This window comes from Agelaius tricolor, unplaced genomic scaffold, assembly GCF_023055355.1.
Source record: "Agelaius tricolor isolate 1412-34295 unplaced genomic scaffold, bAgeTri1.0.p SCAF_7, whole genome shotgun sequence".
In the NCBI taxonomy this organism is placed as follows: domain Eukaryota; kingdom Metazoa; phylum Chordata; class Aves; order Passeriformes; family Icteridae; genus Agelaius; species Agelaius tricolor.
In genome coordinates, this window is record NW_027269267.1 from 46,540,497 (window position 1) to 46,558,525 (window position 18,029).

Sequence of the window (18,029 nt, forward strand, 5' to 3'; positions counted from 1 at the left end):
GCCGCTTCCGCCGCCGTTCGCGCCATTCCCGCTTCCCGCGCCGCTTCCCGCCGGCCGCGCGCGCCATGCTGACCTCGCGGACGTTCGTGAAGCGCACGCGGGCGGGCGCGGTGGTGAAGGTGGTGCGCGAGCATTACCTGCGCGACGACATCGCGTGCGGCGCCGCCGCGTGCCGCCTCTGCACCCCCGCCGCGCCCGCGCCCGGCACCGGGAGCGCGCCCGGGCTGGAGGCGCGGCCCAGCGGCCCCGCCAGCAGCCTCTGCCCCGGGCCGCACTTCCTCCTGCCCGACACCAACCTGCTCCTGCACCAGGTGAGCGCCTCCGGAGGGAGGGACGGATGGTGTGGCCGCCTCAGCGCTGGGGAGGGCCCACCGCTGCCTTCCTCTGGGCCCGGCCGGGCTCCATGTGGAAGCTCCAGCCTTCCTGCACCGGCCTTGTTAAATCCCTGTGGGTGTAAGCTCCCGTGTGCGTTCCGGCGTCGCGCTGCAGACCTGCCTCCTCCCGTGTTTCCTGTGGCTGCTTGATCCCTGCCTGGGCAGTCTTGCCTTTCCATGCCAGCTCCTGAGGAGAAGGCTGCAGCATCAGCGAACCTGGTCTGTCTTAGACTCTGTTCCAGTTTTATAGGGGGAATAGTGTATGTGTGATTTTTTGTTTGTCTTGTGTTTTTGTTGTTGTTGTTTTGTTTGCTTTTTGTGTTTTTTTTTTTTTTGCCCGAATTGTAGGAATAAAGAACAGTACTTATTTATTTATTTAGTTCGTTGTGGTCTGATATGGGTATGAAAATTCAAACAGAGAAAGTTGGTGGAGTCTCAAGTAGCAGTTGGGACCTTCATGTCGTCACTGAATTTTTGGATCTTCTGTGGTCGCTGAATTTTTCTAAATGCCTCTTCTGCTTTTCAGAGTGTAGGTTTAGGTTCTTCATACTGTCATGTTGATTTTATGTAATGAATAGAGAGTGCGAAATCATTCCTTGTACAACTCTGGAAGCACGGGAGCAACTCCACTCTGCAGCCCATCCATAGCTGTGCAGAGAATTGGGGTCTGAGCAGGGCAGACAGTACACTTTGAGGCTGGGAGGAATTCCTAACTTTTTCCTTTCATTGTTTTTGAATACCTGTGTACAAGGTAGAACAGCCCTGTGCACACATGGGGGACTGTAACTAATCCATAAATTCTAACATGGAGTACCCTGGAGAGGGGAACAACACTTGTGTATTTTAGCAGAGATCCCAAAAGTTGTAAGGATTTTCATCACAAAACAGCAGGTCAAGGGATGTTTTCAGCTTCTCACAAGAGGATTTCTTGGTGTCTTGTTGGTGAAATTTGTATGTGAGTCCTATAGAATGCTCTGAGAATGTACCAGGGTGTGCTGAGGTGAACTGTAGAGGTGGGGATTAGGCAGCCTTAGTAAGAATAGGGAAAGGTTTTGCCTAGAAACTGAAACACTTATGTCACAGTAAGACTTGGCCTGGTGCTTCAGTTTATGCATATAATAATGCTGGATTTCTTCCCCTATGAATATGGCTCTAAATCTTTCAGGTTGTGTAAACATCAGGTTTATAGGAGCTTGGTCTGGTATTGCTTTTTATTCTTTTAGCTGTGCCCTGTAGAGCCTTATGGCTGTCTCGTTTTGCAAGTGGGTTTGCACAGTTTCTCGCTATGAGGTTAGGAAGTTAGCTTCCATCTTTTTCCCCCAACAGATTACATGGATTTTTAGTGTATATTTATTTCTCTGTCTTGATGTCAGGAGTTGGCAAAGAAAAGTACTGAAAATTTTAACAAAACTCTTAAAAAAGAAAAAGGTCTTTCAGAAACAGAGAGCAGCTTGCAGAATGCCCATTGATTTGACTCCATGGAAGTTAAAATTTCAGTTTAACAGTGGGATTGTTTCTGGAGAACTCAAACCTATACATGCATAGGCACATCAGCTGTGTAAGAGTAGTTGGGTACCATTTTATGGCTTGCATTCCTCACAGAGGCAGGCAGCCTGTAAATTCCATCAGATTTCCCTCAGATTGTGCATAGTTGCATTTTGTTTACTAAGGGTAAATTTTATAGGACCCCATTTTATGTAAGCAAAATTTGTAGTGTACACTTGGCCTTACATTTGTCTGGAATCCTGCACACACTGGGCGCGAATTTGCTGGAAGTCAGAATCCTTATCTTCACTTCAGGTCACAGAGAGGCTGGAAAATCCTATTTGACTTTTTTTTCCCACAAGGAGGAGAAAGCAACTTCATGCACTGTCCAGTTTCCCAGTGGTGAGGGAATAAGGCAGAGAAGGAGAGTCACTCATTACTCATGTTAGCTTTTCATGTACTAGCCAAGGAAATATTTCGAGTCCTGTTATTGGATAGAATTAAACAACAATTTTAATTCATTTCCATTTTGTTCCTCAGATTGATATCCTTGAAGATCCTGTTATTAAGAATGTCATTGTGCTGCAGACAGTCCTACAAGAAGTCAGGAATCGGAGTGCGCCAGTGTACAAGCGAATTAGGGACGTGATTCAAAACAAAGAAAAACATTTCTATTCTTTCACCAATGAGCATCACAGGTAAGGGCTGCAGTAGGGTATAACAAAATTGTGCTGATATCCAGTAAAAGAAAATGGGAAACAAAACTGGAACATGTGTACTGGAAGAAAAATTATGCTGGTGTCATAGAACTATATATTTCTAAGGAATCCTTTTGGGAAGTAGTTGGTGTTCCAGGAGCTTTTCTGTCTATAGTTGGTATAAATACATATATATTATGTAAAGGGGGTTAGAATATTGAATAGTTAGTACTATTATCTTGAGTAATAAGGTACTGATTTTCCATTTTAGTGTCCCTTTTAAACACATTCCAATGCTTATTGTTAGCTTAGTCTGTAGCAGAATTAAAAAATCCACTAAGTTAAGTGACAGAAAGCTCTAAGAAATGGAGATGCAGTTAATTTGCCTTTATTTGTGCTCACAGTTAGTTTTCAATACGAATGCAGTATCATAGCTCAAGGAATCTTGAATCCATTGTTCTAACAGCTTGAATGCAAACCTCTTCAATTGTCTGTGAGAAAGTTGTGTTAGAAATTAACCCTTCCTTCCTATTTTCCTTTACCCATGTCTCCTGGCCCTTCAGTGGCCTAATGAGTGTTACACATAACGATGACTACAATAATGACACTTCTGGTGTAACAGCTTTGATCTTGTTTGTCTGAAAATTTTAAGTATAGATGGATGCTGGGATTTGTTTTGGTTTGTCAAACACCCCCTTTTGTTTTTGAAATTTATTTAGAGAAACGTACATAGAGCAGAATCGGGGAGAAAGTGCTAATGACCGCAATGACAGAGCCATTCGGGTAGCAGTGAAATGGTACAATGAACACTTGAAGAAAATCGAGGATGAGGAAAAGATTCAAGTTATCTTGTTAACAAATGACAGAATTAATAAAGAGAAAGCTCTGGAGGAAGGAATAACTGCTTATACATGTAAGTGAACTAGTGAACTTGTTTAATTTATTGCTCAAACAAACTGAGCAGTCACTTGATACCTAAATCCCATGCATCTCTTGCATAAATATTTACATGTGTGCTTTTGTAGGTGAGGAGTATATAAAAAGCTTGACAGCTAATCCTGAGCTCGTAGATCGTCTTGCTTGTGTATCTGATGAAGGGGTATGTTTTTATTTTCTTTTTATAAAATAAATTGATCACAAATGGCTTGTAGTATAATATTGCATACTGTATGTCAGGATACTGGCATCAGTTTAGAATACAAGGAGTTTGGACTTTATTACTATTTTGGCAATTTAACTTTTTGACAACTGAGAAGTAAAAAGGAAATACTGTAGCCATTTTCAGTTCTGATTATATGCCTGTTAGTATGTATCTTGTTGTCTGTGAAAATCCAGTTGCTTTAGATAACTATTGTGAAGATGAGAACATTAACAGAAACAACAAAATGAAAACAATATATGTTGCAAACCATTTAGATCTTTGTTTTGTGTCTGCTGGAAAATCTATGTTAAGTTACTGATCAAAAGCATTTTCATTTGGTTATTAGTTGACATAAAAGCAGGCTGCAGCTCAGATATGAGCTATATCCTCTTCTACTCCCTTGTGCTTTGTGTTTATCAGAATCAAGTTCACATACAACTGATAGAGCTGAACACTCACCTCAAAAATAGGAAAGTTAATTTCCTCAGAGTTAGTTTTAACAGAACAGAGCTCTATGCAAGAGTGGGAAGAAAGAGGGCTCAGGTATTCTCAGCAGTTAACTGTAGATCATTCCAGTGTAAGCAATTGTCTAACTGCTCCAAACTTTGGTCACAGTCATGTATTTTCATAATGTTTCCTATAGCTTACAGTACATACACTATGTGCCATACTCTTTATTATGCTGATATGTTCTTTGTTAAGTATCTTTTTAGTCACTATATCCAAATCAACATAAAATTGTGCAGTATGTTTTTAAGTAACTGCAGGAAAACAAGAAAAGTTCCTAGAATTGCCACATTTTTATGCTTTTGATGCTTCATTAGAAAAAGTACTGCTTAATAATAGTTTTTTATTGTTGTGCATATTCATACCTACACACAGTTACAATTAGGGAGTTTGTTAGCTTGAGTGTGTTGTGTTCCAGAGCTTGGTATTGAAATTAACATGAATATAAAATACTGAAAATATCCTCTCCTCTTTTTATTTTTTTCCTAAAGAAGGAAATAGAAGGTGGAAAAATAATATTCCCAGAACATATTCCTCTTAGCAAACTGCAGCAAGGAATAAAATCTGGTATTTACCTCCAAGGAACTTACAGGGCAAACAGAGAGAATTATCTTGAAGCTACTGTTTGGGTTCATGGAGATGGTGAAGAAAACAAAGAGGTGAGTTTTAATTTTACTTCCATGCAGTAAACTTTAACTAGCCTTAGTAATGACTTAAAATTTAATTATTTCATGGTGGCACGTGTTAAAATGGAGCATATTAGTAATTTTTTACCCTTCTGGTTTTTTTCTGATGTTTGTGCTGATGTTTTAATTTTTTATTTGTATGGATATAGACTGCTGAAATGCTGACTGTGGTCTTTTTGGAAAAAAGTATAATGTATTTAAAATTACAGTTTGATAAAGTAATTGGTAAAATAAAGATGAATCTTGGTTGTTAATAGTTTTTCAATTGACCTCTTAACAGTTTTTAAAATCAGTTTGAAATATATGCTGAAAGACAAAGGAACAAGTGTATAGGAGGATTTTCAGTGAAATAAACAGTCATGAGCCCTTGTGGGGTTCTCCTGCTGTATTTCCCCCTGCTGTTTTCGTGCCTGGTGAGGGAAGATGGGCTGTTTCCCACCCAGCAGTTAATCCATCTGTCTGCCCGCTGGATTCCCAGTTAGTGCAGTTGCACAGACACTGTTTCCAAGCAGTGGCAGTTGTCTCGTCCCTCCCTATCTGTGGCAGCTGGAGGTACTTGTATCTCTTTTATTCCTCTTTCTCAGTAGTATGTGGAATCCCCTATCCTGCAAAAATAGGATTGTCTGACTTAATAAAAAGATTTAAAAAGAAAAAAACAAAACCAGGGGGAAAACGTATTTCTTATAGAAGCAATTGGAATCTTGAAATAAGATCATCTGTACTGTGAGAAACCTTGGCAGAGGAAAAAAGTGCAAGACAACCATACTTTTAAAATGTTCTTTGGAATGTTAAGCCTGTCATACATGTTTACTCTTCTGTTACACTGCTCTAGATTTGGATCTTCTGTTTTCATCATCATGAATATTTGCATTTCCATTTTGTTTTCTAAAAAAATCCAGATAATTGTACAGGGCCTGAAACATTTGAACCGAGCAATTCATGAAGATGTTGTAGCTGTGGAGGTGTTGGCAAAAGATGAATGGGTGGCACCATCCTCAGTGGTTCTGCAGGACGACGACCAGAATGAAGAGAACATTGAAAATGAAGAGGAGAAAGAAAACATTGTATGAAAGAAATAATTTTTCTAAACTGTGGTGTTATAGAAGAGTTGAAATCTGTGGTACCCTGACAGTGTTAGGCTTTAGCTTTATATATCCTCTTTATAAAATGTGAATACAGAAATCATAAAACTTAATTGGAGTTGTACAGTTGTGTTAAATACATGATGGTGGATAAAATGGATCATTTTCAATTAGTCTTTGCTAGAAATTCCCACATTACTTTATTAAGCAAAATGAATCCAAAAGTACTGAGTGGTAGTCATGTAATAATGTAAATCTGTATTTACTGATATGCAGATTAGGATTTGTATACATACAAATACATAGCATACATACATGCATGTATGCTATGTACAAGAAGATAACTTCTTTTAAAATCCACTTACTATTTTTCCACTGAATTTCATGGGAATGTTTTTTAATAATTATGTGGAGAATTACTGGAGAATTTTCAGGTAGTGTAAAAGGACTCCAAAAATTAAAATAACAGATTGTAAAATAACATGGAAAATATTATTTGTTTGGTTTTCTTAATGGACATCCTTTCAGAAAAATGGAGAACAGCAGAAAAAGGCTGCAGAATGCTGTCTTCTCCCACTGTCTCTTCTAAGTCACATCACATACTGATGTGATTTCAGTCATGTCACATACTGAAAATATTAAAAGTCATGCAAAGCACAGGGAGGCACAGGAGGTTCTATTTATAAAGTTATAATAGAATTTATATCCTTATAATGGATTACAAAATGTTGCTATTAAGTTTTAAGTTACCTACTGTAGTCAAACATGAGTTCAGACAGTTTTGTATTTTTAACCTGTGTTCTCCCAGCTGAAGACATCCGTTAACAAGGACATGCTGAGGCCTACGGGAAGAGTAGTGGGCATTATAAAACGAAACTGGCGTCCATATTGTGGGATGCTTTCCAAGTCACAGATCAAAGAGGTGAGGAAATAATCCACTCACTCTAAGTGCAGGGTTGGTTTTTCTTCTTTGTTTGGAAATTAATTGTTCCTTTTTCTGGTTGTTCATAGGCAAGGCGCCATTTGTTTACACCAGCTGATCGCAGAATTCCTCGCATTCGAATAGAAACCAGACAGGCAGATGCATTGGAAGGGCAAAGAATAATTGTTGCTATTGATGGTTGGCCCAGGAATTCCAGGTATCCTAATGTAAGTTTAGGCATTTTCTTCTAAACTTTTGACTACCTGATTTTTTGTGTTTCTTAGATAAAACATTTATCTGCAACACTGAGTAAGTAACTGCAAACAGTGTTGAGGTTTAAATTCTTTGAGTGCCATTTGATGGTGTAATTAAGGAAGTCCCTAAATTATTTACTTTGCACTTACAACCAGGTATGGGGTTATCATACTTAAGAAGTTTACTCATCTAGTTCTGCAGTGAACATATATGTGCTACTTAAGGTCCTTTATATATAGATTAACCAGGGACTTTGGTCTGGGTTCCTAGAAGTGCAAATATTTCACTCTAATTTTGCTCATTCACACATAGCAATCACTGCTCTAGCAGAAATTTGACAAATACACCCAATGCAATCAAATTGCCAGTAGGGTAAAAGTAGTTAAAAGTTCAGCATAAATAATGGAGCCTGTATGAGAAACTGAGGACATTGCCTTCCATTTGTATTGAACACTAGCCAGGTTTTGAAGAGTCCTCCAGTAGCTCCTGTGGGACTGCACAGCTTTTATTGAAGCAGCACACAGGTGTCTCCCACTAGTTCAGAGAAATGAAGGGAACATGCAATATATAGAAGTAGCATTAAGACAAAGATGGCATACTGCAGAGAAGTGAGGAAGAAGGCAGAGCTGATGTGGTATTAGGGTGTGAGATGTGTGGCACAAGGCAAACCCATAGAGAAATGAGAGTGTATTAGTTCTGCTGCTTTTGCAGCAGTGGTTTTCCTTCCTGCAAAAATGATTTCACATTTATAAGTTATGGAATCTTAATTGTGGAGAATTTAGACCCATTCTGAGAAAAGAGTCTGGATGGACTCGGTTCAGATTGACTACATTAAATAAAAGTTTAAAATTGGATTTCTCTTAAAGATGAGAAACTTAACCAAATTAAAAAATATTGCTTCTCCTGTGTAGTTTAATACAAGAATAACCTAAGGGTTAATGTTCTTAAATACTTACATTTGGACAAATGGTATTGCTTGATTTGTGTGTGTATATATGTACCTGTATTATTCCTCAGGGTCATTTTGTAAAGAATTTGGGAAGCGCTGGAGATAAAGAGACAGAGACAGAAGTTCTTCTGCTTGAACATGATGTCCCTCACCAGGCTTTTTCCCAGGCTGTCCTTAGTTTCCTACCAAAAATGCCTTGGAGCATTACAGAAGAGGTAATAATTGTTAAATTATTGTAGTAATTACTGTGCCTTCCCCTTCAGTGCAAACTGTGACAGTTCCTGAATATCCCTGTGCACCAGAAATAAACAAGAACTGTTGTCCACGACTGTTCTGTCTTAGTGGGAACTTTCAGCTGGATTTCCTATGGGAACATGACCTCTTCAAGTTTTTGCATTTTGGCTAAAACTGAATTTGTTGGGGATAAATATTTTAAGATAAAGATGACACCACATGTTTTGTTAAAGAATATAAAGATAAACTAAGTTTTTTTTTGCAAAGAAGAGAGATAGCTATTTTGCAAGGATAGATACTTCCAACGTGTGCAGTTCCTTTCAATTATCTAGACATCTAAGCCTTAGAAAGCTAGACTTAGGAGCAGTCATATCCAAGACAAGTCATTCAGCTGGACATCAGTCAAAATTTCACTTCAAAAAATCTCAATTCCTCATCCTGCTAATTCTGAGATTGTGATGAAACTATGGTTGTGTTCTGATTCTCTTATTCATTTCTGTAAAACAAAAAAAAGGTACTTCTGTGTTGTTTTTTCTATCATTGTAGTTTCTGCATACCTGTTTTGATCTTTTCATAAAACAAACAAACGAACTGCCCAAAACAAAATAAACATTTTGAAAATACTTGGTTGCTGGGGAAAATCTGATATAATGTGCCTTTCTTAAATGATCATTTTTACTTGGAAAATGAAGATGTTCTTGAAAACAGCCTTTTGTTTCTTTTAAATTTCAGGATATGAAACACAGGGAGGACTTAAGGCATCTGAATGTTTGTAGTGTTGATCCTCCTGGTTGTACAGATATTGATGATGCATTACATTGTAGAGAAATAGGAAATGGAAATCTAGAGGTATTGTATCAATCTAGTCATTTATTTACTTACTTCTTCCTTTATTTTACAAACAGCACAGTAGTGGTAAATGACACATGCAAAGCTCTAGATCTGTTATAAATAAATTAATGGTGTTTGCACAGCTGCAGGGTGGTAATAAAAAAGGGAGTTGATTTGCATCAGATCAGTGTCAAAAGTGGGAATTTAGTGTCTTCTAAATTCACCCTGCTCTATCCTCATTTGGCATGAGAATTTAACATAAAATTTATTTACTGCTTTAGCTAAATATTATAAACAAGGGTATTTACAGCTTGGATAAGGAACTATGAAAAAAGAAAAAGTTCAGCTACTGCTGTAAAGCCTGTGGAGTTACTATTTTATTTTAAAAAAGGCAGTACAAAGCTACAGGCTTAACACCAGCTCTCTACTCCCTTATATGTGGCTCAGTCAGATTGTCTTCTTTAGAAATTCATTTGAATTTGTAATAGTAGGGTGTGCCAGACTAGAAAGTCCAGCAAACAGAAAAGCAAAAACAATTTTGCAGTGAGTCTTGAAGAACGTGAAAGAGGTTATTTGGGTCCTCAAAGAAAAGCTGCATTGGTCATGAATATAACTTTCCCCTAAATGTACAAATGCCCTTTTTTTGAATAATTGCTGCAACAGTTCACTTTTTTAATATGAGTATGATAGGTTTAAACTATTCTTATTACGAAATACGGGAGCTGCTGAAAGGAACTGGGGATGGATATATTGGTTTGTAAAAATGTGGGAAAGTTTCTTTCACTCTGAAAACTGTTTCTCTTTCATGAGGTGCATAACATGATGCTTGTTTTTTAGGTCGGTGTACATATTGCAGATGTCAGTCATTTTATTCGGCCAGGAAATGCTTTGGATGAGGAGTCAGTAAAAAGAGGAACAACAGTGTATCTGTGTGAAAAAGTAATTCTTTTCTACAGCTTCTTGCATGATTAAGTGGTTGGATTTTCATTGCTTTCCTCTTTTAATTCTTGGGAGTGGAGACATTCTCTCCAAACTAAGGAGAAAAAAAAATAGACAATTTGTCTAAGACAATTTTATTTTCTGTTTTATCTTTTAAAAACCACTATCTGGATAATATCCCATTCAATTCTGGTTTGAAGCATTTATTAGCGTGTGGTTCTGAAACTGGAATCCTGTTTTAAGTCCAGTCTGAAATTGAAGAAGTGGCTTGGTTTTGCCTTTTCCATTGGTTTTTGTTTTTTGTGATTGCTAAATCTCTGAAGGTTCCTATGATTTGCATTCACTAACACTGTAGCTTTAGTCCTGGTTATTTCTTCCAGACCATGATTTCTTTTCAGAAATCACTGGTACTAAAAAGATGATAACCAAAATAAATCTTGGAATGAATTTTCTTAAAGTAACTTACTTTTCTTTCAGTAATCTGAGCTTTTTTGGCCAAAGAAAAATATCTTTAAGCTTTTTTTACATTAAAAATCAGGAAGTTAAAATACTAACTTATTTTATTCTTTACTTTGCAGAGAATTGATATGGTTCCAGAGCTACTTAGTTCCAACTTGTGCTCTCTGAGATCTAATGTGGACAGGTATATGTACATGACCCATACTTTGATCCTGGCAAGAAACTGCTGTTGTTTATGTAGGGATTTTAACAGATTTTCCCCTCCTTCTCTCTTTCTCTCATAGGCTTGCATTTTCATGCATATGGGAAATGAACCATAAGGCTGAAATTCTAAAAACCAGATTTACAAAGAGTGTTATTAATTCCAAGGTAAGTCATGTAAATATTACTATAATTCTGAAATAAAAAGCTGTACACTGTATTATGAAAACAATGATCAGAAGACTTCATAATAAAGTTTTCTTTCTGATTAATGATTTATATTTTTTTAGAATTAGAAAATGGTATTGAAATGCTAAAAGTAAAGAGAATGTTTGATCCTTCAGTGTTCTTCTCAGCCTCTAAGGCTGAGGTGTTTATATGTGCAGTTACTGTGTGCATGATGCGTATAGGACATGGTTGATAAGTACCAACTAATCAGTTAAATTCAGTGGATTCTGTGGATGTTCAAGATGTTCCATACATGTCTAAAAATTAGACTTCCAATGTATAAAACACATATGATCAGCAAAAAAAACCCAAAAACAAACCCACGGCAAATGCCTGGTGTATCTTAATATCTTGCATAGCTCTGTCCTCATTTGTCCATTATTCTTTGTGAATAAGCAGCATTTAGGTATTGACTCTAAAGCTTTGTATTATTGTGAGCCAAGTTATGACAGCAAGCTGCACGTTCTGCAAGACAGAAAGAACTATAGGGTTTTTTTTAGTGTGTTCAATTATGTATCATGATGTCTTGTTTTTTAAACCTCTTCGAGGCTTCTCTTACATATGCTGAAGCACAGATGAGAATCGATTCAGCAACTATGAATGATGATATTACTACCAGCTTACGTGGACTAAACAAATTAGCAAAAATCCTGAAGAAGAAAAGAATTGATAAAGGGTAAGCTAGGCAGTGTACCTATTACTTTTTCCCCCACCTTTTTTTCTGACTGTTCTTGCTGTCAAAATATATTATGGTTTTGTGTCCATTTTTCTGGTGAAAATCTTATGAAAAAGAAGTATTTTTCCATTTTGATTTCCATAAGAATGCTTATCTATATTTCCCAAAATATATAAATTTGGGATATTAACTTTTTCTTCACAAAATCAATCAATATGGATCTCACAGAGTCATAAGAGCACAACCAGAGGGTAGCATTTGAAATTTTAGAAGCTTCTATGGTGTGTATTCAATGACATTTCCTGTAAATTTGAACATTCATGCCACAATTTAATTTTATTTAAAATACTATTTTTATTTTTAATTTCTGCCAATTTTAAATTACAGTGTCATGGTAACCCCAGATGATGTTACAGGTTTGCAGCTCAGCTGCTGTGTCTGCTTGACTGTAATTTTTTAATACCACTTCCTGTGTTGCAGAGCCTTGACACTTGCATCACCAGAAGTTCGTTTCCACATGGACAGTGAAACTCATGATCCTATTGATCTGCAGACTAAGGAGCTTAAGTATGCATTTTATTTGTTAGTTAATTCAGGGTAGGGATGGAATTAAAGACGTGGTTAAGTAGCAACATTTAGTTAATGGTGTACAAAGTTCCTGTGATAGTGCAGGACAGTCATAGAATTAGAGGATGGTTTGAGGTGGAAGGGACCTTGGAAGCCTACCTAGATCTAACCCCCCTGCCATGGGCCCAGATAGTTCCCACTAGATGAGGTTGCTTAAAGCCCCACCCAACCTGTGCTTGAATGCTTCAGAGCATCCACAACCTCTTTAGTCAAGATGATCCTCAGTAAGAGAATTCTTCTATTTTACTGCAGTATTTATTTAGCGAGTCTTGAACTGTATGCTTCATATGTGAAATTAGTAGGAAGAAGTCAAGAGGTTTATCTGTTGTTTTCTCGAGGCATTTTAATGAGCATTTTTCTTGATTTTAATGTTTTAGAATATTTCAGGATTTTTTTTTTCTTCTGACTTAGTATTTGGAGCTTATAAGCATTGTTTTTAATCTTAAAATTGCTTGCCTACTTGTATAAATGTTCAAAACCACTAGTTAATATTATATAACATCATTAGGATGGTGGAATGTTTCTTCATTAGGCACTCAAAGTAAATGTCTAATGCTTTTCTAACAATATAATGTATTTATCTTGATAGAGAGACAAATTCCATGGTTGAAGAGTTCATGTTGCTTGCCAATATTTCTGTAGCACAAAAAATTTATGATGAGTTCCCAGAGTTTGCCCTGCTCCGGAAACATCCTGCTCCTCCCCCATCAAATTATGACATCCTTGTAAAGGCTGCGAAGTCCAAGGTAAGTTTTTATCATGCTAATTAAGTGAATTAATTATGAAAAGCTGTATTTTATCTCTGGTTGGCCTCTTACCTAGCAATAAGGGCTGGAAAGCATTATTTTAAAAGTGTATCAGCTACACCTTGAAATCCCTGGTATTTGTAGCAGGATAATTGTACCTCTAGGGTGAAAGGTCTTAAAAAGCACAAGATTCTTCCTTTCTTAGGTAAAGGAAACGTACCACTCTCTTAAGTCTTACATTGTAGCACTTGTGAGCAGTGAATGTTTCTCCTCACCAAGTCACATGTGATTTTTGAGATAGTTTTTGGCTTTGGATCACATACATTATTGATGTACTCAAAAATTGATCAGTCACATCAAATAACATGTTTCTCTTGTAGTCAGGAAGTAAGAAAATGTGTTTAGAGTTTCCGTCTTCTGCACAGATCAGCTAGAGGTTTATTTAGACTGAAACAAGTCTAATTTAATTAAGGAGTCTGAACAGAGAAAATTAGTTTTCCAGTTTCAGGATCTTTTATTTGAGTTAACTTGTAATTTTGTCGTTACTGTGATGTACATTCACATTTTCTTTTCCTTCAGCTTTTTCCCACCCCCTTTTTTTTTTTAAGGTCTGGAGAGAAACTTCCAGATTCTCTCAGTGTGACAATAGACAAGCCTAAACCTAGCCCATTTAATTTTCCACTGCTGTAAAACTGGAATAATGATAATGATTTAATTTGAAATTATTTAATTCTGAAAATTATTTTTTAAGTACTGTTTTATTTGGAAAGCTAAATTTCTCTGCATAGGTAAACATTCTTTTAAATAAACCAAAGTGGCTTTTTTACTGCTTTTGACGCAACCATCACAATTAGGTATTAATATGCTTTATTTATACTGTTTTAATGAAAATGCAATTATCTTACCATAATACAGGCATCATTTGATCTCTGGATCATACTTTATTGTCAGTGCTGTATGTGACAGAAAGAGCATTCAACTGATCATGTGATGAAATTTACCTTGTGTTTCTGGAAGTTAAAAATGCATTATGTTCACACTACCTGAATTTTTATCAGAGAGCACTTGCAAACAGGGAAAACAATGTCATACACAGTACTAGTTTTACATTTCACTTTTCCAAGTATATATACATTTCACTTTTCCAATATTATAATAATTTTGCACAGGAAATACCATAAAGTCAATTACTTACCTTGTGCTTGGATGAGAACTCTGTGTGGCATAAACACGTGCGGGTTTTTTTTACATTCTTTCTGATTTAATAAAGAGATAGAAAAATCAAACCAAAGGTACATTGTTAATATTGGCATAAAGTATTTCTTAGTTTAGAATGAGTGTCTTTTCTGAATTCTAGGCTACTGACTCAGCATTTCATTTTTTACATAATACACTAGTAATAATGAGGGTGGGACCTGTGCATGGATGGATTTTTTTTGTTTGCTTTTGTAGTAGAAGCATTCCATCCTGTTATTAGGTGCTATACCTGTGCCAGTTGCTAAGATTATCATAGATGTGGCTGTTACCTTTCTGCTTATATTCATAATATTTGCTAGTAATGCTTCACCTTTTTTGTTTCTTTTTTTCTCTTTCAGAATTTGGAAATTAAGACAGATTCAGCAAAAGCTTTAGCTGAATCATTAGACAAAGCTGAATCTCCTACGTTCCCCTACCTAAATACACTGCTGCGAATTTTGACCACTCGCTGCATGATGCAAGCTGTTTATTTCTGCTCAGGAATGGATAATGATTTTCATCACTATGGTTTAGCCTCACCTATTTATACTCACTTTACCTCACCTATTAGAAGGTACTTGTGTTTTACAAAAGTTTCAGAGAAAAGAAATAAGTGATTTATTTGTGAAGAAATGGCAGTGTTGTGCATTTAAAAAAAAAAGTTTTTATTCAGCATTAGATTTCAGTTGAAACAGCAGTGGCTTAGTGGCAGTCCATCTTCCTGTACACTCCCAGGTTTACTGTCCACAACTCCTAGGGTTTAGTAACATTAAAAAAATATACAATAGGAATATATCTCTAATGCACGTCTGGTGTCAGTCAGCAGTAGTCTTAGCCAGAGACTGAGGCGGAGTTTGCTCAGTCATTTTTGAGATAGAAACTGTGTTTAAATTTTTAGGAGACTGAATTTTCTATATGAAAACACTAGGAACTTGCTATTGGCAGCAGTTGCATGGAATGAAATAATACTTCTTGGAAAAGTTTGTTAGTTTTTTTATCTGACCAAGAAGTCACTGAGTTCTGAAGAAAATAACTGTTATTGTGCTCCTTAGAAACATTTAAAGTGAAATCTCTTGGACATGGATTAAAATTCCTATGCATTTTTATGGATAATTTGTAGAATTTCTAGAAGTCCGAATGGTAAATTTTAGTTCTTACCAGATATATTAAAAAGTTGCTCACTGAAGTACCAGATGTATTAAAATGTTCCCCGCTGAAATTCTAATAAGTTACATAACAAGAAGTTCAAATGTGATTATGCTTTGCAGATCTATGGCACTGAAATACTGTTCTACACTAAATTTGTCTAATTTCATGGGAAAGGGAAGAAGGATTGGCTTAAAAGGCCATGGTGAAAGATCATTCTTTAGTCTAAAAATACAACTTAATTTATTTTTCTGGCACAATGAAAATTTATCTTAGCAAACATTATAACAGTATTCTGGCTTTGCAGTGCATCTGTGGTCAGCAGAGAGATGGATGCTGAATTAATAGAGGGCCAGCAGGTGGTCATTATTACAAAAACTTGAATCTAAGATTCACAGAAACAAACATATGTTCAGAAACTTTTTTAATAATTTTGAAAAACTGTCTTACTACATCACTGATGATTTTAACCTCATCTTTGCAGGTATGCTGATATCATAGTGCATCGGCTTTTGGCAGTGGCCATAGGAGCAGACAGTACTTACCCAGAACTCACAGATAAACACAAACTGGCAGATATGTGTAAAAATCTCAATTACCGACATAAAATGGCACAATATGCACAAAGAGCCTCTGTGGCATTCCATACACAGGTAAGTAGTTCTGAGAAGTTGTGTTGAACTATGGACACTGCAAAGGCAAAACCAAGCAAGAGTACAGAAATGATAAAGGCTGAGGGATGCTTCTGACAAAAAGCTTAAAACATTATTTTGCTCATTCTGAAAAACTCAAAAAATGGCATCTTGAAGATTCTTTTAGTTTTGTGCTTTTATAAATACGAATACTTAATCCTACAGTAATGTTATGAGGTTTATGAGATTTTTTAAAATCTGCTTTCAGGATATGCTGAGTAAGTAATCAAGTATAGATGTGTATTTGAATGTTTTATTTTTCTGAGATATTTGTAATTCAGAAGGAATGTTCTAGTGCTTTTTTTCTTATTTGTGTGTTCTGTTTTTGTTACAGCTGTTCTTCAAAACCAAGGGAGTAGTAAATGAAGATGCATATATATTATTTGTAAGAAAAAATGCAGTTGTGGTTCTGATTCCCAAGTATGGGTTAGAAGGAACAGTCTTCTTTGAAGAAAAAGATAAACCAACACCAAAACTGGAGTACAACAGTGAGGTACGTTCTTGCTATTATTCTTAAGGTTTATTCTTAAACACCTTTATTTTTTGATGTGGTAAGCAAGCAGAATGACTAAACTCTATTCTAGTTGGATATAGAAGGGTAAGAGAGGCTTTTCTAAATGCAAGTTCATTAATCTCTAGTAGTAATGAATGCCACTTTAGTCTTTGTAAGTCTAAATAAGTTGGTTCTGACAGGAATTTGTTTCTGTAATAGATAGTACTGATACCTAATTATCTGATTAGTTACTGCAGAAAATGCATGTATCACATATTACAAGACTGAATATTCACTATAGTAATTTTTGGTTTATTTTATTTACATGTAACAGTGCTATTTTCATACAAAGGTATTTATTTATATAAAAACATAAGCTGTTGCAAATAGTGAGTATTTATACAAAATTTGAACTTTCAGGTGCCATCACTTACCGTGGAAGACACAACATTACATGTATTTGATAAAGTTAAAGTGAACATCATGTTAGATGATTCCAACATCCAACATCAGAAAATGCGGATGGTCTTGGTAGAACCCAAGGTAAGACACAAAATTCTTAGAACCATATTATCCTTCAGTAATGTTAAAAAATCATCATGGTAAAATTGAAATTTAACCCAGAAGAAAAAACATAATTTAGCAGCAGCTTGTAATGATTGCTTCATATCCACTCTCACAGTGGATATGAACACAGGATTGCCTTCACTGGCTGTTGAAAATAATAGCGCCCTCTAAATTAAACTTCTGTTCTGGGCCCATCAGGGTATTTCCACTGTTGGGAATTATGATGATTTGCTGCAGTAATGTATTGCATTTCACAGTTCTGTAATCAAATGTCCCTCTGAAAATCTGCCAAAATTCAATAGGATGTTCTCTTTATTCCAGTGAACTATGATGGGTGGCTCAGCTCTGTATAATTCCTGAGTGTCAATGGCAGTTGTGTCTTACAACTCCCACAATATAAACGTTCTCTCTCGATAATGTTATAAGAACTGTAATGTCCTAATAACTGTCTCTGGTCTCCAAACTTTTCAGTTCTAGCTTCTTTCTGCATTTGGGACACAGGGAGTTTCACCTGCTCTCCCACATTAGGCCTAAAAAGTATTTTGCATCACATTACAAAATTATGCTCCTAGAGTAAGGTACATGTAACTTTCTTGGTAAACAGATGGTTGCAGCAATTGAATAGCCCTTATCACAGAGGAAAAACAGAACCCAAAATAAGCAAGAGCTTCTTTCTGTTTATACAGTCAAACATGATTACTTTATTCCCTTGAGAAATCACGTAAATATATCATGTTCCAAACACATGTAAATATATTCTGGTCTTCAAGCTGTTGTATGAGCTTGAATCATAGAATGGTTTGGGTTGCAAGGACCTTTAACAATCATCTAGTTCCAATTCCCTTGCCAGAGGCA

At 36.4% G+C, this 18,029-nt stretch overlaps 2 protein-coding genes across 3 annotated transcripts in view; one reads left to right on the forward strand and one right to left on the reverse strand.

The window, feature by feature from the left end:
* PIBF1 (progesterone immunomodulatory binding factor 1) overlaps positions 1-440 on the reverse strand; it is a 106,387-nt gene extending 105,947 nt beyond the window's left edge. The window contains exon 1 of the mRNA XM_071431085.1: positions 297-440. The gene's annotated coding sequence lies outside the window, so the exon portion shown is untranslated. The remainder of the gene's footprint in view (positions 1-296) is intronic.
* The window catches only part of DIS3 (DIS3 homolog, exosome endoribonuclease and 3'-5' exoribonuclease), a 19,623-nt gene continuing 1,594 nt past the window's right edge, over positions 1-18,029 (forward strand). Inside the window, exons 1-20 of one of the 2 annotated variants that reach the window (XM_071431081.1) lie at positions 1-311; positions 2,400-2,557; positions 3,277-3,470; positions 3,583-3,656; positions 4,697-4,864; positions 5,791-5,955; positions 6,782-6,895; positions 6,985-7,122; positions 8,168-8,314; positions 9,066-9,182; positions 10,002-10,103; positions 10,682-10,746; positions 10,847-10,931; positions 11,540-11,667; positions 12,148-12,234; positions 12,884-13,040; positions 14,636-14,850; positions 15,907-16,075; positions 16,449-16,607; positions 17,028-17,150. In XM_071431081.1, coding sequence (XP_071287182.1) covers positions 66-311; positions 2,400-2,557; positions 3,277-3,470; positions 3,583-3,656; positions 4,697-4,864; positions 5,791-5,955; positions 6,782-6,895; positions 6,985-7,122; positions 8,168-8,314; positions 9,066-9,182; positions 10,002-10,103; positions 10,682-10,746; positions 10,847-10,931; positions 11,540-11,667; positions 12,148-12,234; positions 12,884-13,040; positions 14,636-14,850; positions 15,907-16,075; positions 16,449-16,607; positions 17,028-17,150 — 2,811 coding nt within the window. In that variant the 5' untranslated portion in view covers positions 1-65. The remainder of the gene's footprint in view (positions 312-2,399; positions 2,558-3,276; positions 3,471-3,582; positions 3,657-4,696; positions 4,865-5,790; positions 5,956-6,781; positions 6,896-6,984; positions 7,123-8,167; positions 8,315-9,065; positions 9,183-10,001; positions 10,104-10,681; positions 10,747-10,846; positions 10,932-11,539; positions 11,668-12,147; positions 12,235-12,883; positions 13,041-14,635; positions 14,851-15,906; positions 16,076-16,448; positions 16,608-17,027; positions 17,151-18,029) is intronic. The other variant, XM_071431082.1, reaches the window with a different exon arrangement.